Source organism: Typopeltis vanoorti, chromosome 8 (assembly GCF_054136105.1).
Source record: "Typopeltis vanoorti isolate ZY-2024b chromosome 8, IOZ_Tvanoo_1.0, whole genome shotgun sequence".
NCBI lineage: Eukaryota > Metazoa > Arthropoda > Arachnida > Uropygi > Thelyphonidae > Typopeltis > Typopeltis vanoorti.
In genome coordinates this window covers 38011197-38033580 of record NC_143556.1, presented here as the reverse complement: position 1 = coordinate 38033580, position 22384 = coordinate 38011197, and the positions used below count along the sequence as shown (strand labels likewise).

Here is a 22384-nt window from a genome sequence, read left to right as displayed (position 1 = left end):
AATCTTGGAATATGATCCCAAAGAAGTGAAAAAAAAAAGCAATAGAATTGTTACACATCACAAAGGTGGTGATAAGACAGGCTACAAATTATAAGCCTACCTACCTGTCTGTCTCTCTCTCTCTGTGTATGTGTGTGTGTGTGTGTGTGTGTGTGTGTGTGTGTGTGTGTGTGTGTGTGTGTGTGTGTGTGTGTGTGTTGTGTGTGTGTGTGTGTGTGTGTGTGTGTGTGTGTGTGTGTGTGTGTGTGTGTGTGTGGTGGTGTATCCTGCAGTTCTCCTCATAAATCTCATTTCTGTTGTAAAGAGATCCCAAAAGGACAAAGTCACTAATAGTGTTCTGCAGGGATCTTGTTTGGTACTATTATTGTTTAAATTATATATTAATGATATTAATTATATAATAACTTCAACAGAAATGAGATTTATGAGGAGAACTGCAGGATACATCTTGTTAGATCATAAAAGAAATCATAGAAGAAATGAATGAATAATCATGAATGAACAACAATTATAGATGGAAATGGAAACAGCACATTGGAAGAATGGACAATAGTAGAATCACCAAATAAATTCTTGAATACAAACCTGTGGGGAAGAGATCAGTTGGAAGATGATATAAAAGATGGAATGCGACTGTAACAGGTCGTGAGGCCTAATACAAGATAGGAAGATGATGATTAATGATATTAGAACAGGTTTAATTTAACTGGAGGTATGCATCTGTTTGAAGATGATACAAAGTTGGAGAGCAGAGTCAAGTAGATATTGCTGCCTTACAGGAGAATCTGAGCAGATTGCATGAGTGCTCATGTGATTAGAACTACCAGTTCAGTTGCATTGCATTAGGTTTTGAATTTTGGTAGACAGGTGGCAAAACTTTGAAAGAGATTGACAAGATGAGAGTTCTAGGAGTGGTGGTTGAAAGAGACTTGAAGTTTAGCGGTTAGATCAAGTTGTGAAGTCATCGCTTTGGATTATGGCAGTGATGAGAAAGAAGTTATGGTTCCATTGTATAAGAATTTGATCACACCACGTACAGATTATTGTGCAAATTTGGTCACCTTGTTTTCATAAGGTTAGAAAGATCCAGAAATTAAGTGATTGTGGAAGGTGAGATATGAAGACAGAATGAGGGAATGCCATTTGTAGAGCCTCCTAAATAATAGGATGGGGAGGAGGTGGGATATGATTGAGATATATATGTTGATAATGTGGAAGAAATTACTCATATAACAGAGGGAATCTAGGGTAGACCAATCTCCAAAAACTGTATAAGGAGGGTAAGATGAAGAGGGTAGGGACACATTCTTTACATGGAGAATAGTTGGTGGCAGAATGCATTGCCTGAAAGGGTGGTAAGTATGGAAATAGTAAATGACTTTAAGGCACAGTTTGTATGCTTTGTATGTGATAGTCAGGATCTCCTTTGATGAATATTTTATTTCCATGGAGGTCTGATGTTAATAATAGTAATAATTAAGCTAAATATCAAACATGAAAGATTAGAAAGTCATTTGAGAGGAAAGATGTGTAAATCACTGCATTATTATTGTCATTATTATTATTTTAATTAATTCATTTTGCTTTGTATAATAATATAATACACGAATAATCATTTTTTATCCGTTACAGGTGACATCTTGTTCTCATATCCTTTAATGTTCACTTATTCTTTTATTCCATGTTAATATATTATATTGTCAGTGTATTGCAGTATATCACATTATCAGTGGGAAGGAGCATATCATTGAATGAGATAGTGGACAAAAATAGGAAACAGGGAGTTGATAATTGTATAGTGTTTACAGTGTCAACTGTGGAGTTGAATGGAATATCACAATGTATATTAATTGAATGTGTGCTCAAACTAAAGTGTCCTTGACTTTTGTTGGTTATTGCAGCAGGAAGTATTCCTTGAGAAGTGGAGAGGAATACTTCCTGCAATACTTCTATTGAGTCTGTGGTCCAGTCATAAAGAAGGATTGGACTATCAATCAGTTTGTGTTTCAGGAGTAGGTAGTGGCGAAGGGTGTTAGGGAGGTTGGTTATGGTAAGAATACAAGTTGATGGAAATAGGAATTGCTAGTGAGGGCCACAAATGAAAGGATGTTATTCTTTTCTTTTTTTCTTTCTTTTTATTCTTTTTTTTAAAATAATCCCATATATGAAAAGTTGTTCAACCTGTAGTACATTATTACTGCAGATGGGCCAAAAGTTGAGGAGAAAAAAGCAACTTTTTCATTTTATTATTATTATTATTATTATTATTAAGAGAGACCTCCAGGAAGTCAGAGACTCATTGAGGAAGGCCACACACCAGCTGTCATACTTGTTCTTGAATTCACACTCCTTGAACACACAAAACATCCAATGGCAATTCATTCCAATCATACACCACTCTATTAGAGAAAAATCTAGATCTCACCCCCTTCTTGGTGACATTCATTCTCATCTTTCAAGGATGCCCTCTCATCCTTTTTCAAATCCTCCATAAAATGAAAAATTCCATCCACTGAAATCCTGTAGGACCTTTTAAAAGTTTGTAAGTTTCAATCATATCACCCCTCTTTCTCCTGTTTGCTAGCGTCTGCAGTCTACAAATTCTAAATGTAATGTCTTCATAATCAGTATTCCACAATTCTGATATCATTTTTATTAGAATCATAACAGAAAACAAGAGAACAGACCTGCACACAAAAGACCAGGTGAGTTCTTATAGGCCTTATAAAGAGGCAAAATGACATCCTTATCTTTGTTGTATAATGAAACCTGTGGAGCATTCATGACTAAACATACACACTTAACCACAGTAATAAGATTTTTTAATAAGTAAATATTTTGTCCCAAGTATCATAGGACATCGTCAGTACAGTTAATTCAAACAATACTAGGAATCACGTACAGTTAGGGTGCATGCTTACAATGAAATCCCTCAATGCATGGAGTAGCGTGTTATAGAATTAAATTAAAATTAAAATATATCTGGAGAGAGAGAGAGAGAGAGAAAAAAAAAAAAGAGAGATTACATTAAAATGAGATAACATATATAAATTATTTTACACAATTTAGGATGACAATTTCCCAGACTTTAGGGATAATAAAAACATCATTACAGTTCAAATTGGGGCTGTGATATATGGCTTCAGCAATTTCTTTATATAAACATTCGTGTTTATATAGAGATCTATGTAGAAGTTTGGTCTTTTTCTAATGGATTCTATGGTTTGGGTTTTCAATTCCGTGTTGTACGAGGCCAGATTTCTGCGGTTTGATAAGACGGATGTGGTCTTGATGTTCCAAAATGCATTTGTTAATGGATCTAACTGTCTGTCCATAGTAGGACAATTTCCAGGAACATGGGACCTCATACATACATACACACCAGGTAGCATAAGAGGCGAGAGTTTGTCTTTAGGAGAAGGTAACAATTGTAGATCTGGTTGATTGGTTTGTAGGTAGCAGCCAATTTATATTTCTTCATAATTTTTGAAAGATGTTCGACATGCCTTTGACATAAGGTATGGGAATCTTACGGGCTTTTTCTTGTCTAGATTGATGTGTGGAGAAGTGACTGATGAATTTTTGAGTTATTTTTGGATTGTATCCATTTTGTATGGCTGTATTTTTGATTATTTCCAATTCTTGGTTTAAAGATTCTTTGGAGGAGCAGAATCTGTGTGCTCTGGTTGCTAATGATTTAATGATGCAAAATTTTTGAGATGGATGATGAGCTGAAGAATTGTGAATGTAGTGACCTGAAAATGCCGGCTTATGATAGACAGAAGTGGAGATAGAACCATCTTCTTTTCTTTGGATGTGTAAATCCAGAAAGGAGATACCCTGTGGAGATTCTTTTTCTAGCGTAAATTTGATGCAAGGATGAAGAAGATTGATTTTATCTAGAAAAAAAGTGTAGTTCTTGTTCAGAATGACCCTAGACAGCAATGACATCATCAACATATCATAACCAGATTTTTGGTTTAGGATTAAACGTGAAAATGTTTTCTTCAAGGTGTGTTCTAGAAAAATGTTGGCTAAGTTTGGTGATAAGGCAGACCCCATTGCTGTTCCTTCCTTTTTTACTTGTAAATTTTTTCTTTCCAAGGTAACTGGACATAATAACAAATTTCAATAATTCTTTTTTCAATAATTTCAATAATTCTATTTTCAATAAATCGTTTCCTTATGGGGAGTATTAGTGAAGAGGGAGACAATGTTGAAGCTAATTAGCATATCAGTTTTCAACTGTTGAATGTCTTTTATTTTTGTGTGAAACTCTGTGGAATTTTTAGCTGATGAGACTGAGTGACCTATGAGAGGATGGAAAAGGTTAGATAAAAATCTTGATAATCTGTAAGTCGGGCTGCTAATAGAATCCACGACGGGTCTGAGTGGAACGTTATTATTATTATGTGACACCTCCAGGGAGTCCAAAGACTCATCGAGGGAGGGCACCTGCTCTAGAGCTCTGTCTCCACCACTCAATCCACCAACTGACCGCAACTACACCAACACCATCTACCTGCTACCACTAGTATTTCCACAGACAATCACAAACATCCATGCCCACAGCGGGATTAAAACCCGCAGCCTTTTGGCTATAGGGCGGATACGCTTACCACTCGGCCAGCCAGGCTGGCTAGTGGCCATTCTTGTGCAGTTTAGGTAAACCGTATATTTTAGGAGGTATGTTCTGAGTTTTTTTTATTGTTTCTTGATCTAAAAAGTGGTTTCATCTAGTGCTTGTTTAGTTTTTTGCTAAAATTGTGAAGACAGCACAGCTCATTATGGGAATGATGCAGCAAACACTGACATGTCGGAGTAAAAATGTTATGATTCCATTATATAAGGTTTTGATCAAACCATATATGGATTATGGTGTGCAGATTTGGTCACTGGGTTCTTAAAAGGATGAAAATATGTCGCAATGGCTAAGAGATGATTGACTAAGGTAGTTTCTGGTCTCTGGAATTAGAGCTTGAAGGCAGATTGAATGACTGACCAAATTGCAGAATCTAGTGGATAGAAGGACAAGGGGAGGGGGGGGTACATAATTGAGACATAAATTGGTAAGGGGTTATTACTAGATTAACATGGATCAGATTTTTCATAGAATGGGTGGAGAGAGGGAAGAATAAGATGCCATCCTTGGAAGCTGTGTAAGGAGGATGTGAGCAAGGAGTTGAGGAGAAGGTTTTTTTGGAGAGTTGTTTGTGGTTGGAATGCATTGCATGAAAGCGTTTGGACAGTGAATGCATTCAAGTCATAGTATTATGAGCCATGCATGTGCGTGCGTGCGTGCATATGTGATGGAGAATCTTTTCCATGATGAGTCATTGACCTCATGGAGGTCTAATAATAATAATAATAAAAGAATGAAGTCCTGTGGAATCTCAGCATTAGTTGAACATTTTGAGGATAAAGATCCATCTACCATCACATGTAATATATAACTAGAGAAAAAAAAATAACAACTTTCTTGCAAAAGACAAGCTTTCCCTGATATCTGCAACTGGGAATTTATTTAATAGACCTCTTTGCCAAACATAATCAACTCTCTTCAAGAGACCAACAGTAACTCTTTAGATTCTCTAAATTTTTCAATGATAATTCAGGGATCTTGTTATTATTATTATTATTGACATCTGATCACCATGGAGACAGAAGCTCATCATGAGCGGTTCACACTCAAAGCTCATCTAACCATGTCTTAAACTTCAGTGTGTCTGCATTCACAATGCACTCAGGCAATGCATTCCACTCACCAGCCACTCTCCATCCAAAGAACCTGTTCCCCACTCTTTTGCCCACACCCTCCTTATACAGTTTCCAGGGATGGTGTCTTGTTCTACCCTTCCCCTTCTATGAAAAATTTCTTCCATGTTAACTTAGTAACAACTCCTGACCAAGTTATATATCTCAATCATATCCCCTTCATCCTCTTATTCATGAGGCTTTGGTAATTGCTTTTAATGCTTTCAATCAGTCTTCATATTACATGTTCCAAAGGCCAGTTACCACCTTTGTGAATCCTCTCTAGACATTTTTAACATATCAACCAGGTGATCAAATCTATGCACAATAACCCATATAAAACCTGATCGATGCCTTATACAACGAATCACAACCTCTTTATTTCTGCACATCAAGATCCTCTGCATCATTGCCAGTATCCAATGTGACAACTTCACAACTTGCACAATGTGAACCCTGAACTTCAGGTCCTTGTCTGCCACCACTTCCAGATCTCTCATTTCCTCTATCCCTTTCAAAGTTTTCCCACCAAGTGTATAATTAGCATCTTATCATAGCTTACCAAATTTCAAAACCTTACACTTTGCAACATTGAACTGATGGATCCACTTACCTGCCCATTCATACAATCTATTCGGGTTCTCATGTAAAATCGTAACATCTGCTTGACTCTATATTGTTCTCTACAATTTTGTATCATCTTCAAACAGATCATCAGTTAAACCGATCCCAATATCATTAATATACAAGTTGAACACATGGCCCAATACAGACCCCTGCACTACACCACTAGTGACTTTCCTTTTTGGGAAACTGCATACTCCCATATATAACTTTCTGATACATATTTGACAGCCAGTCACTGATCCAGCACACTAGTCTCTTATATAATCCCATCCGTTTCAATTTATTTACCAGCTTGTCATGTGGCAGTCTATCAAAAGCTTTTGCAAAATCTATGTATACCACTGTATATACATCTCCCTTGTCCAATTATCACTTTGTTATAGTACATAAGTAAGTTGGTAAAACATTATTATTATTATTATAAGGACACCAGAAATCTTCCCAGTCATTTGCCATAGGAGAGTAAACAAAGACAAGTTGGCAAGTGAATTTGCAGCCTTGTTTTAAATGCATTCAAATTATAGTATTTTTCCCCCCCTAAAACCATGTCATTCATTGTCAAGTTATCTGATGTTGGGTGATAACTTTTAAACTTTTTTTCTTTCAATATGAAACACTCCATACATATCTGCTTTTGAGTTACCAAAATGTCCTAATTTCTCTCACATCAGTACATAGGATTCTTTTCACTCCATGCATGCTCCACTATGCAACAACTGGCAGACATTTCAGTTATGAAGCTATAAAAATGAGTTGACATTACGTGAAATGGTTATAGTGCTTTACTTGAAAACAGTAAATCTTGTACAACTTGAACTGTGCAAGAAAATATGTTCATTTTTAATATCATTATATGCATTTAAATTAAATTGCAGTTATCATTTCTAATAAATAAATTTTTAATCAAATCATTGTATTAATTTAGTTCAATATTAAACTTACACTTATATACATATGCACGAGACATTTTATAGACAATCTATTATTTACAGGAATGATAATAATTATACTTTTCTCACAATATAATTTCATGAACAAAATAAACCGGTTATTATAAACACAAAAATTAAAACTGGCAAAATTATTATTATTATTATTATTCAGGCCTCCATGGAGTCAAGAGACTCATCACAAGAGGTCCTTCCTAGGTAACACAAAGTCTATCATACCACTCCTTGAGCTCATTGACCGTTCTTGCTCTCACCACTCTATCAGGTAGTGCATTCCACTGTTCCACCACCCTCCACACAAAGAAACCACTCCTCACCCTCTTGCTCACTGCTTCCTTAAGTACTTTCCAGGGCTCCTTGTCATTGCTCCTTTTTGCTGCTCCACCAAGTGAAAGAACTGCCCAGTGTCCAACCCGTAACTACCTCTCAACAGTTTAAAAGTCTCAATCATATCACCTCTCCTTCTTCTATCCACCAAACTCTGCAGTCCACATTCCCTCAGCCAATCCTCATAATTAACATTGTACAGTCCTGAAACCATCTTTGTTATCTGCCTCTGCACCCTTTTTACAGTTAATTTATCCCCTTCAAATCCTGGGGACCAAATTTGAGAACAATAGTCTAAGTGTGGTCTGATCAGAGTCTTATACGATGGAATGATAACTCTTCTATTTCAGCAGGTCAGCATCCTTCTCAGTATTGCAGCAATCCTCTGGGTTGTCTTCACCACCTTTGCAATATGCCCCTGAATTTCATTTTTCTATCGATCATTAACCCCAGATCTCTTCCTACTTCCTCCAGTATAGCTCCTCCAATAGAGTATGCAGCATCCCATCAATGTATCCCAAACCGCAAGACCTTACTTATTGCTGCATTAAACCGAAACCCCCATTCATTTGCCCATCTGTCTAGTTTATTCAAATCTTCTTGCAGGGTTGCCACATCTGTACTATTACTAATAACCCTCACCAGCTTCACATCATCTGCAAACAACTGAATATCTCCTTGCAATCCACAGACAATGTCATTGATATAAAGGTTAAACAATACAAGTCCCAGTACTTAACCCTGTGGAACCCCACTTGTAACCTTCTGCTTCCTTGATATTGCCCCACCATACACAACTCTCTGATACCTATCAGACAACCAATCCTGAATCCAGTTGACTAACCCAACATCTAAACCCATGTACTATAGCTTAAATACCAGGTTATCATGTGGAACTCTGTCAAATGAATTCGCAAAATCCAAAAAAATGGTAGTGTATACCTTTCCCTCATCAACTTCTCTTGTCACTTTATTATAAAAGGCAATCATATTACTGAAGCAAGAGCACCCCTTAACAAATCCATGTTGATTCTTACAGATAACTTTACCCTCATCTGCCCAACGCTGCATCTAGTCCCTCACTAATTTCTCCAAGACCTTAACAACTTCTGAGGAAACACAAACTGGCTATAATTAGACACTTCCAGTCTGCTACTGCCTTTATGCAATGGCACTATCTTACCTTCCATCCATTTCTTGGATACCTTTCCTGTAGCCAGACTTTCATTGAAAAGCCAGGTCAAAGGAGCAGACAGAACGTTACTGTCTCCACCTTTAGCACATTCTCCCAAAACCTGTGGTGAAATACCATCCAGTCCCACAGCGTTACTGACATCCAGAGTACTCAGTATTTGGAACACACTCACCTCTAAACCTTGAACCTGCCCAACCCCTCTCGCATTAAAACCTTCTCCAGGATGAAATACTCCAATAAAGTGCTCATTGAACCGAGGTTCATGCTTGAGGTTGTACAAAAGAAAAATCTAATTAAATACTGTAGTAGATCTATGATCTAATTCTTCCACCACCTTTACTTATAAGTAGATGTGCAGTTGTAACACAGTTACAACATTAATTAGCTTGAAATCGCGTGAAAAGTGAAAAATTCAATTTTCACGCATTTAATTACATAGTGAAAATTCTTTTATAATACTGTTCTTTAAAAAATATAATTTTTTTTAATATAAATATTTCAAAGACTTGACTTTGAAAGATATTTATATATATATATTTATATATATGACAGAATGATCATTGACTCGGTTAACATACATAGTTTTATGAAAAATATTGAATGACTAGAACCGAGATTTAATTAAAAAGGTTTTAATATAAACACACTACTAGTTTCGGCCTGTAACAGCCTTCTTCAGGTGACATTATAAAAGAAAAAACACTAAACATTGATGGTTAAAAGACTATGAACATCATAGACAGTCTTTATACATAATTAGCATTAAAACGTTGTAGTTGTATTTGAAGCTGTTCTTTCATTTGTTGCATTGTTGGGAGAGTGCGTGCTTGCTGCATCACGTGAACGCCAGTACATGATTACAGCTGAATGACTATCCGGGAGGTTGTAGCTTAAGTTGTTATTTAGATGAACAGGATTGAAGATGATTTCTCTCGATTCCACAATTTTTCTCTCTATTTCGTCACTGCAACGGAAGATGTTTGTAGATTTTTCCCAGCAGACTTTGTGACTTTGGTTATTATCATTAGGATTAGCCGAGAAGAGGATATGACTTGATAATGCACTTGCTCGCTGTCTCTTGTAAGTAATGTCTCTCATGTGTTCTTCCATACGCATTTCGACAGATTTGTCTATCTGCCCGAAATAAGGAATATCGCAGTCACATAATATTTTATATACGCCAGGGTATTTGAGTTGATGATGACAAGGTTTTGGGTGGCTAATTAAGGAACGGATCTTTGGAAGTGGAGTGAACAAGGTTCTGATATTGTATTTTTTTAGAACTTTTGCTAATTTATGTGAAACAGTACTTATGTAAGGAATAGATATATTGCTTTTGAATCTATTTGTTTCTTCTGAGTGATGTCTGGGAGGATTAAGAAGGAATTTGTTAATGATTTTCTTGGAATATCCATTAACTTCGAAAGAAGTTTTCAGATGGTTTATTTCTGTAAGCAGTTCATTTGGATCATCAAGAAGAGAATGGGCTCTATGTCCCAAGGTGGAAATTATTCCAAGCTTATGAGGAGGGAAATGATGAGATTGACTGTGCAGATATCTGTTGGTATGTGTGGGTTTTCTATATATCGATATTTTTAGTTTACCAGCAGAAGAGCGAGTCAGTTTGATATCAAGAAAAGGCAAGGAATTATCCGTTTCAAGCTCAGCAGTAAACTTAATACTTTGATGTCGGCTATTGAGATGTTCGAGGAAAACCATAAGGGATTCATGTCCATGGCTCCAAACAATGAAGACATCATCCACATAACGTTTCCAAACTTTAGGTGTTAAAATAAAGGAAGAGATAGCCTTGGTTTCAAAATCTTCTAAGTAAATATTTGCAAGAACAGGAGATAAAGGATTACCCATAGCCAGTCCATGATTTTGTTTGTAAATATTATCTTGAAATTTGAAGTAACCGGACCTGATGCAATGTGTAAGCAAGGCTAACATTTTTTTGGATAACTTGTCCTTGAGTAATGTTAGGACTTCATCTGTTGGGACATTAGTGAACAAAGAACATGCAACAATTTATATATATATATATATATAAATTTATATATATATATATATATATATATATATATATATATATATATATATATATATATATATATATATATATATATATATATAAATTGTTGCATGAGTGCATTGTGAAAAGCAAGTCTAGCTCCACATTGTGTGCTACCTACTTTCTGGTTTCACAACCACAGTAATCTAGATGTGGTCATATCAAGGCTTTATAAAGAGGAAATGATAACTTGGTTGCAACTTTAATCGACTTATCATGTGATAAGTTGATTTAAGGCAAACACTATAAAATTTAACTAGATTACTAAAAGAGCACTCATTAACAAATCCAGTTCTGTAATCTAATCTTTTACCAATTTTTAAATCTTAAACCATAGGAGAAATACAATGTAGTCTTTACTGTGATACCTTCATTCTGCTACTACCCCTCTTTATGCAATGGCACTATTCTTACCCTACTTCCACTCCTTAGGAACTCATCCCATTGTAAGACATTAAACTGGATCAATGGCAGGATCAGTTCTTTAGCACACTTCCTTAACATTTGGCAAAATCCTATGTAGTCCTACCAGGTGGAATTTTTTCACACTGCTCTCTTGATATCTAGAGTAGTCAGTGTTCAGAATATCCTCTTTGTTCACTTCAAATACTTTATTCCTCCCTGCCCCTCTTAAATGAAATCATCTTACCATGAAACACTAATAAAATGAGCTTTGTACAGCTCTGCCACATCATCTGCAATGCACTACTGTCTCCATAAGACTAGCACTGTGATCCAAGACATTCTTTCACTATGTGGCCAACAGAAGCAGACACAAATGATAAGAATGTCTTGGATCACAGTGCTAGTCTTATTCTTGTATTCCAATTTTCTTCACTTTACTACATTAGTACCTTCCTAGCTGTAGCCTTATATGGGAACCATCCAACTTCTCCACTTCTCTTTATATGTCATTCACAACTGCTTTTCATTTGCAGTTACTGTTTGATTTCTCTGCTCATTCACATTATTCATTTTGTAATAACCTTTCCAAATTGCTCTTTTTGCTTGAGGTAAGTAATCTACCATTGGTGTGCTAACATTTATTTCTTAACAAGCTCTTGTGCACTGCTAATCTTTTCCTTTAAATTTTTCCATCCATGGAAGTGTTTGCTCCAGCTAATTTCTAAGTCTATTATAATCACCTGTCTTATAATTCCACATAAATTTCTTCCTCCTTGATACTTCTTCATGCTTATTCATCTTCCATGTCATTACTACATGGTCACGCTCACAACCAAGAGACAAGTATTAAATTTCAGTCCCTCTCAGTTCCTCTGATGCTATGCCCAAATGCAAACTTTTAATCCTTTTATTATCTCCACCACATTAAAACATTTATCCCTTAACTAAACAAACAAACATACCTTATCCCTTAACTAAACAAACATAATAACCACAGTAATAAGTTTTAATAAGTAAATATTTCATCCTAAGTATCTTAGGACATTGTCAGTACAGTTAACTCAAACAATACTAGGAATAACATAGAGTTAGGGCACATGATTACAATGGAATCCCAATATGTGTGCAGTAGCATGTTATAAAATTAAATTAAAATATATCTGGAGGAAAAAAAAAAACGGATTACCTTAAAATAAGATAACATATATAAAAATTATTTTACACAATTTTGTATGACAACTTCCCATTCTTTAGAAATAGCAAGAACGTCATTACAGTTTAGATTTGGTCTGTCAAGTAGGGCTTCAGCACTTTCTTTATATAAAGAAAGAAGTTTGGTCTTTTCCCCAATGGATCCTGTGGTTTGGGTTTTCAACTCCGTGTTGTGCGAGGCCATATTTCTGTAGTTTGATAAGACGGATATGGTCTTGATGTTCCGAAATGCGTTGATGAACAGATCTACCCATCTGTCAATAGTAAGACAATTTACAGGAACATGGAACCTCTTACATGCCAAGTAGCATCAGAGGTGAGAGTTTGTCTTTAGACAAACTCTCACCTCTGATGCTACTTGGCATGTAAGAGGTTCCAGTTTAGATCTGGTTGATTGGTTTGTAGGTAGTAGGAAATTTGTATTTCTTCATAATTTTTGAAAGACATTCGGAGGTGCCTTTGACATAAGGTATGGGAATCCTATGGGCTTGTTCTTGTCTAGGTTGATGTGTGGGGAAGTGACTGATGATTTTTTGAATTGTTTTAAGATTGTATCCATTTAGTATGGCTGTATTTTTGATTATTTCCAATTCTTGGTTTAGGGAATCTTCAGAGGAGCAGAATCTGTGTGCTCTGGTTACTAATGATTTAATGATGCCAAATTTTTGAGATGGATGATGAGCAGAAGAATTGTGAATGTAGCGACCTGAAAATGTCGGCTTGCATAGACAGAAGTGGAGATAGAACCATCTTCTTTTCTATGTATGTGTAAATCCAGAAAGGAGACACCCTGTGGAGATTCTTTTTCTGGCGTAAATTTGATGTGAGGATGAAGAAGGTTGATTTTATCTAGAAACAGGTGTAGTTCTTGTTCAGAATGATCCCGGACAGCAAAGACGTCATTGACACATTGTAGCTAAATTTTTGGTTTGGGTTGAAATGTGAACATTTTTTCTTCAAGGTATTCTAGAAACAGGTTTGCTAAGTTTGGTGATAAGGGAGACCCCATTGCCGTTCCATCCTCTTGCTTGTAAATTTTTTCTTTCCGAGTGAAGTAACTGGACGTAATAACAAATTTGAACAATTCAACAATATTAGATGGAAATTTTTGAGTTAACAAGTCTACCGTTTCCTTATGGGGAATATTAGTGAAGATTGAGACAATGTCGAAGTTAGCATGTCAGTTTCCAACAGTTGAATGTTGGATTTACACATCCAAAGAAAAGAAGATTGTCCCATCTCCACTTCTGTCTATCGCAAGCTGACATTTTCAGGTCACTACCAAGAATTGGAAATAATCAAAAATACAGCCATACTAAATGGATACAATCCAAAAACACTCAAAAATTCATCAGTCACTTCCCTACACATCAACCTAGATAAGAACAAGCCCATAGGATACCTTATGTCGAAGACATCTTCAAACATCTTTCAAAAATTATGAAGAAATACAAACTTGCTACTACCTACAAACCAGTCACCAGATCTATAACTTGTTGCCTTCTCCTAAAGACAAACTCTCACCTCTGATGCTACCTAGCATGTAAGAGGTTCTATGCTCCTGTAAATTGTCTTACTATTGACAGATGGGTAGATCTGTTCATCAACGCATTTCGGAACATCAAGACCATATCCGTCTTATCAAACCATAGAAATCTGGCCTTGCACAACACAGAGTTGAAAACCCAAACCACAGGATCCATTGGGAAAAGACCAAACTTCTATGTACATCTTTATATAAACATGAACGCTTATATAAAGAATGTGCTGAAGCTCTACTTTACAGACCAAATCTAAACCGTAATGACGTTTTTGCTATTCCTAAAGTATGGGAAATTGTCATACAAAATTTTGTAATATAATTTTTATATATGTTATCCTCTTGCTTGTAAATTTTTTCTTTCCAAGTGAACTAACTGGACGTAATAACAAATTTGAATAATTCAATAATATCAGATGGAAATTTTTGAGTTAACAAGTCTACTGTTTCCTTATGGGGGAATATTAGTGAAGATTGAGACAATGTCTCAATCTTCACTTATATTAAGGTAATCTGTTTTTTTTCCTCTAGAAATATTTTAATTTAATTCTATAACAGGCTACTGCACGCATATTGGGATTCCATTGTAATCATGCATCCTAACTATGTTATTCCTAGTATTGTGTGAATTAACTGTATACTGACGATGTCCTAAGATACTTAGGATGAAATATTTACTTATTAAAATTTATTACTGTCATTATTACATGTGTTTGTTTAGTCATTTAGGTTTCATTGTACAATAAATTTATTCCTTTTTAAGAGAAGATTTTTTTTTTAAGAGAAGATTTATTAAGTCTTCCAGATATTCAGTTCATTTATTACTGTATGCTGTTTTCTTTGCATTTATGGTTCAAGTTCCCCACGATGATCACTCATTTTGCACTTGCTAAACTAATATGCTTAAACATTTCCTGTTCATGACTCTTTATTTCAGTTTAATAATTTTTTAATTATTTCATATCTGTAATGAATACATACTAACAAAAAAAATGCATTATATAAAATTAATAAAAAAATCAGTAGTCAGTAATTTAATATTAATATTATTTCAAAGTCTCCATGGAATTACAAGACTCATTCTGGGAAATCAAACTCATCTGCTGACTATAATACTCATCATTCCTCATTTGGACACATTCGGTAGTGCACACTTAGCACTCACTCACTCTGGCAGTCTAGTCTTCTCATTCACAACTCTCAATGAAAAACCTACTTTTGTCATTTCTTACTCCCAAGATACTTTTATGCTGCTTCAAAGATGACCTCTTGATAGCCTCAAGGATGACATTCTTCCACTGCTTTATTTAGCTTATCTGGTGTTTCTCCTACATATCGGTTTCAAAATAGGAACATAAGTAGACATAATCTTGCAAAATAAAAAAAATAGAACATTTAAGTAGAAATTAAGTATTGATTATAGAATTTTACGGAACATAAGCATAGGTCTGTGATTATTTCCCTTATGAAAGAATTAAACCAGAAAAAATTTAAAAATATAAAAAAATAAAAATAAAAACATAAATGTATGGAACACATTGAAAGAATGAAAACAGAAAGATTACCAAAACAAAACCCTTAAATTGCAACAATATATGTATATATATATATATATATATATAATTTATTCATTTATTTATTTTTATTTTTTATTTTTTTATTTTCCCTTGCTTTTTTTTTTGCCATCCACCCTAACTTAAGAATTGTTATAACTTCTAATATAATTATTTTCTTGGGCATCTCCATGGAGTCAAAGATCCATTGTGGGAGGTTAACGCTACCATTATTCACATAATACCTATCGTATGTTTGTTTTCACCAGGGAACCAGGTCAAACAGCAAAAAGTCAGCTACTGGAACAAATCCTAAAACCCACCCGAACTCAACATCACCACAGTTCAAGATCAGTACGATCAACATAAGAAGCCTAAATGGCAAAGAAATGGAGCTAGCTGAGGAACTGGATAAGTACCAGATCGACATAATAGGGGTGACTGAAACAAAAAAGGAAAAAACTGGTGAGATCTTTCTAAGTAATAAACACAAAATGTTATATTCAGGCAATGACAATCAAGGAAAAGAAGGAGTAGCCATAGTATTCAACTCTAAATATGAGACTAATCCTTAAATGGCAGGCAGTCTCATGTAGAGTGATGTGTGCAAATATCAGAATGGAGAACTGGACAATGAGACTTATTTGTGCTTATGGTCCCACAGAAGGTTCTACTAAGGTAGAAGTGGAGGAATTTTTTGACACTTTAGAGAAAGCAACTGACACATTGAAAAAGGAAAAGTTGGTCCTTGTTGGGGATCTAAATAGCAGAATAGGAAATGATTGTCACACATAAAAAATATTTTGGGAAAATTTCGAGAAAAGAGCAAAGCTAATAATAATGGCAAATACATATTGGATTTCTGCTCAGGACATGGACTGGTTATTACTAACACGATGTTCCAACATAAAAATGTGCATAAATTTACATGGAGAGAAGAGGCAAGGGATAAGAAAAATCTCATTGACTATGTTATTGTTGATAGTGATGTTTTCTCCCTGGTGCAGGACACCAGAGTGTACAGAGGATTTGAAATTGAAAGTAATCACCGTTTAGTCTTGAGCAGGATAAAATTGAATTTCACATTGAAAAGAAGAACATGGAGAAAGTTTTAAACAACATAAAAGTTGAACAGCTCTCAGATGTTAACTGTATACTAAAATACACAAACATTATTCAAAAAAAATGAAAGAGTTTGAGAACAGCAACCAAACTTTGGATATTCAATGGCAAGCCCTGAAGAAAACACTCATTGATTCAGCCAGAGAGGCATATGGTGAGGTTGCCTGTAATGATAGAAAAATCAGAACTCCATGGTAGATAAAGGAAGTTAAAGAGGCAGTGAAGGAAAAGAAGAAAGCATATCAATAGTTCCTGGCAAATAAGTCAGCTTGTGCTCTTAGAGAATACAGAGACAACTATAAGAAAGTTAAACACTGTGTAAAACTGGCTAAGCAAAAGTCATGGGAGGACTTTAGCAAAAACATAGAAAATAAATATCAAGAAGATGGCAAGATATTCTGGAGGTTGTTGAAGAAGCTTAGAAATGGAGGAAAGAGTGCTTCGAAAAATTGCTAAATGAAACAAGCAGTGATGACAGCACAGTGGTAAAAAACACTGACCAGGCATGCAGTCAGGAATAAATATCCACACTTGAAGTAGAAAAAGCCATCAAAAGCCTGAAATGTGGAAAGGTAGTAGGAGCAGATGATATTCAACCAGAAATGTCCAAGTATGGAGGTATAAAAGTCTTACAGTGGCTGCACTGCATAGTTCAGTAAGCCTAGACAGAGGGACAAATTCCAGATGATTGGAGGAGAGCTCTCATAGTACCCATATATATATAAAGAGAAATAAAACTGATTGTGAGAATTACAGAGGTATTTCTCTATTGAGTGTTCCTGGTAAGATATATGCAAATATACTTGAGAAATGGATGAGAAGGATTGTGGAAGAGAATAAACAAACAAAAATCTGTATTTAAGTTTTGTAGATCTGGAAAAGGCATATGACAAGGTGCCAAGAGAGAGAAGCTATTCAAAACACTACATTTATATGGTGTCAATGGGGCATTATATCAAGCAATACTTAGTCTTTATTTGAATTGTAAGTTAGAATTGAAGGAAGTACAGGAAGGTGGTTTGATTTTAAATCTGATGTCAGACAAGGATGTACATTATACCCTCTGTTATTCATTATCTATATGGATCACATCATGAAGGAAAGTGGTATTAAACCTGATATCAAACTTGGAGATGTTAATCTCAGCTCTTTGCTTTATGTGGATGATATTATACTTCTAAACAAATCCGCTACAAGTCTGCAAGATTCCCTGACTAAAGTGAATAACTGTTGTAATAGATATGGTATGAAGGTCAGCATTAAAAAGACAAAGACAATGAAAATAGGCAGAAACATTGAAAATATCAACTGCATTGTGAATGGAGAACCTGTAGAGCAAGTAAAACATTTCAGCTACTTAGGCACGATTTTTAGTGAAGGTAGTAAATGAAATATCAAAATAGACAACAGAATCAGCAAAGCTGGTATGGTAGGAAATCAACTGAATAAATTTACCATATTTGGAATAAGAGAGAAATTAGCCAAAACACTAAATTAGCTGTATACAAGACAGTATTCAAGCCAGTTTTAACTTATGTATCTGAGAGCTGGGTCAGAATTAAAACACTTGGCCAAAGACTAGAGACCACAGATATGAGAGTCCTGAGAAAGACTTGTAGCATGCCACATATGAGGGTAGTCTGAAAAGTTCGCGGCTTCGACCATAGATGGCAACACTATTGGCAAGATTCTTTTTCTGAGTTGTATATCTGTCATAAGCATCCATGTGAAATTGCAATTAATTCTATCATGTAGTTTGTTTTATACAGCTGTCTGAAGCAAAAGTGTTGTCTGTATCCATTGAAATGGATAAAATTGAGTATCGTGTGGTTATAAAATTCTTTGTAAAAGAAGGTTTAACGCCAAATGAAATCCCTTTGAAGTTCATAAAAGTTTATGGGCACTCTTCTCCTTTGTTTTCGACAATTAAGGTATGGGCTGCCAAGTTTAAACATGGCCGTACCAGCCTTGAAGATGAGCCATGTGAAGGACTTCCAAAAAGTGTAGCAACACCAGAAATCATCGATCAAGTGCACGATATGGTATTCAATGACAGGCAATTCAAAATTTGTGAAATTGCTGAGATTATATTCATTTCGAAAGAATGTGTAGATATATTTTGCATGAAGAATTGAAAATGAAAAAGCTTTGCGCAAGATAGGTGCCACATTTGCTCACAGCAGATCAAAAACTCACTCGCATGAAATCTCTGAACAGTACTTGGAGCATTTTAACAAGAATAAAACTGATTTTGTGCATCGATTTATTACTATGGATGAGACTTGGATTTACCATGAACATCAGAATACAAACAGCAGTGAAAACAGTGGACAGATGCCAGTTATTCAGCACCAAAGAAGACACAGTCGGTTCCATCAGCAGGAAAGATAATGACATCAGTGTTTTGGGATGTTAATTATCTTGAAAAAGGTAAAACAATAACCGAGGAATATTATTTCGATCCTTTAACCAGACTAGACTAAAAATTCGTGAGAAAAGACCAGGTTCGCAGGAAAAAAAAATCATCTTTCATCAGGACAATCAGGACACCCACAAAGTTGTTTTTGCAATGGGAAAATTAAGGGATTTGCAATATGAATTGTTGGAACATCCACCCTATTCCCCAGATTTGGCCCCCTCTGACTTCTATCTCTTCCCAAAACTAAAACTCTTCCTCACTGGTGAGCATTTTTCTTCGGATCAAGAGATGATTGCAGCTGTAGAGAGTATTTTTCAGATCTTACTGAGAACCACTACAGGGACGGGATAATGGTTCTGAAGCATCACTGGAATAAATGTATTAGTCTTAAGGAAGATTATGTTGAAAAATAAAAATAATTTTGAAATTATAAATTTGTTTTCTCATTGATAGGCCGAGAACTTTTCAGACCACCCTCATATTGAAAAACGTAGTTCTGTGTCAGTCCTATAAAACTTCTTTAATAGCTTGTGTTTGTCTCATCCTCTCTTTTAAACCTTTCAACTGATCACTATTTAAACTAATTACCATCAAGTAATCACTGTTATAATATGAGGTTGGGTTACAAATAAAAATAGCTTTCCTATTATTTAATCATTCAGAATGTATAAAGAAACTAGTTGTAATACAATCATCATCTTTTGATTTCCTTAACTTTTGTGCTTCACATATATTTTGTAATGAAGATGGTTTAAGAGAATTTGAAAAAGCATTTATCTGTCCAGCATGTAAGTATTATTAATTCCACTCAAAAAGGTATCAATTCTTCAAATTATACAAGTGTTGGAAATGTTACATTTAGCTTTTATGTATACTGATGTAGAATTATTATTATTATTATTATTATTATCATGTAGGCAGACGGATGCACATACGCTGTATCACTACTCTTGGTTTTATAGGTTTAAAGTGTTATTTAACTCATGTTTCTAACTTGAAAGTGCTACTATTTAATTCTACTAGTCATGCTGACGACAGGGACGTTCAAATTACCAAAATCAGATAAGTTAGATTCAAATTTTCAGTGTTGGAAGTTCAGAGAGTGTACTGCAGTCACCAGCCAACGAAGAACAATGGATGGCGCCATTTTAAAAGTCGCACTATAGTCGTTAATGGGAAGAAAGGCTAAAGGTCACCAAGACAGCGAAGTTCAAGCAAAATGAGCTGTAACAAATGCAATAAGCCATTAAGCGATGAAGGGGATGGGCCGCATTATTCTGGATGTAACAAAAAACAACACTTCCACTGTTCAGGGATCTCAGAAAGCACGTGGAAAGCAAAAGGAGCTGTGAAACGGACTGAATGGCGATGTCAACAATGCCATGAGAAAACGAAGAACAAAGACCAGACACCAAAGAAAAGTAACGATGCACATCAAGTTAAGCCGCTTCTGGATCCTAAAATTCAGATAACTTTGATTATTTAAACTCATGGTGAAAGACTTATTAAATGCACACATGGAACAAATGAATAAAAAATTCGAGGAGTATGAGCATTACATACAGTTCAATAATGAGACCTCTGAAAAAATATTAGGAACCATGCAAGAAATAAAGACGAAATTAACGGTAGCGATAGAAACGCAAGAAACACTCCAACGTGAAAATCAAGAATTGCGGAAAGAAGTAAACACACTCAAATGTCAAATGGAACACATGCTACAAAAAGAAAGAAAAAAAGAACTTCAAATTGAGGGAATCAACTGAGGCCCACAAAAAAATAAAGAGAGACCGCCACCAATCATCATTCGTTTTACCAACAGAAATCTGAGAGACTCCATTCTTACAGCAGGCAAGAAAACAAGGCCAACAACAACGATCCTAACTGATAAGAAAAACCCAACACCAATCTATATAATGGAACACTGGACTCCATACTTCAAAAATCTTCTATACCAAGCAAGGAAGACAAAAACAGAGAAAAACTACAAGTTCCTGTGGACAAAGAATTCCCAGATATTTTTGAGAAAGAATGAAAACACTCGAGTATACATAATTACAAGTGAATCCGACTTACACAGCCTACCAATATAAAACACTAACTTTTCACATCCTTAAGAATAAGATTAGAACTCATTTATTATTATTATTACTATTTGACACCTCCAGGGAGTTCAAAGACTCATCGAGGGAGGGCACCTGCTGTACAACTCTGTCTCCACCACTCAATCCATTAACTACGCCAATGCCATCTACTGATGACCACCGCCACTAGTATTTCCACAGACAATCACAAACATCCATGCCCACGGCGGGATTCGAACCCACAGCCTTTTGGCTGGAGAGCAGATACGCTAACCACTCGGCCAACCAGGCTGGCAAACTATATAGATCTCAAACATAGGCGAACATATCCAGTCAGACAACATAAACTTCAAGGTCTTTGACTCTTTGAAGAAATGGTCAGACAACATTTCCACCAACACTAACTTCACTATCATACACACAAACATAAGAAGTATAAAAAAAACACTGGCTTAGATTGATAACACAGCTCAATTATACTATGATAAACATAGATGCGCTAATACTGATCGAAATTGCAATAAATGACACAGAAATTTACGCATACAACATAAATAATTATCAAACCTACAACTTATGTAGACCAAACAAAAGAGGAGGTGGCATTGTGGCATTTATCAAAGAAAAATACAATGTAACAGAAAAACAAACTCACTTCGAACATGCGGAAACACTAATTTTGGAAATCACAAATCGCCACAATAGTATCAAATACACAATAAACACAATATGCAGACCCCCAGATAATAATCCACTCAGTTTTCTTCCCGAGTTAGAAACATGGCTAAGCGGCATCAAACTGTGTACAACACACAGGCTCATTCTAATAGGAGACATTAACATAAATACTCTTGACTATGCTTCTTCAACCACTAACACATATCTTGATATACTAAGTCAGTACAACATAAACCCTACCATTAACTTCCCAACAAGAGAAGAAATACTCACTATCACAATCATGCATTGATCATATCAACATCGGGCTCCCATCCATACATATACATCATCAGTAATTAACGTAAAAATTGCCGATCACTACTTTGTCTCAACTTCATTTTATTACGTTTCCTACTCCCCCTCCCACCACCACAAAATTCGACAAAACTCGATCCTACTAAA

At 35.4% G+C, this 22384-nt stretch overlaps 1 protein-coding gene across 1 annotated transcript in view; it reads left to right on the top strand.

The window, feature by feature from the left end:
* Positions 1 to 22384, top strand: part of LOC150103936 (E3 ubiquitin-protein ligase CCNB1IP1-like) — a 164115-nt gene that overhangs the window by 10663 nt on the left and 131068 nt on the right. Inside the window, exon 2 of the mRNA XM_090397101.1 lies at positions 19841 to 19966. Within this exon, the coding sequence (XP_090253227.1) occupies positions 19841 to 19966 (126 nt within the window). The remainder of the gene's footprint in view (positions 1 to 19840; positions 19967 to 22384) is intronic.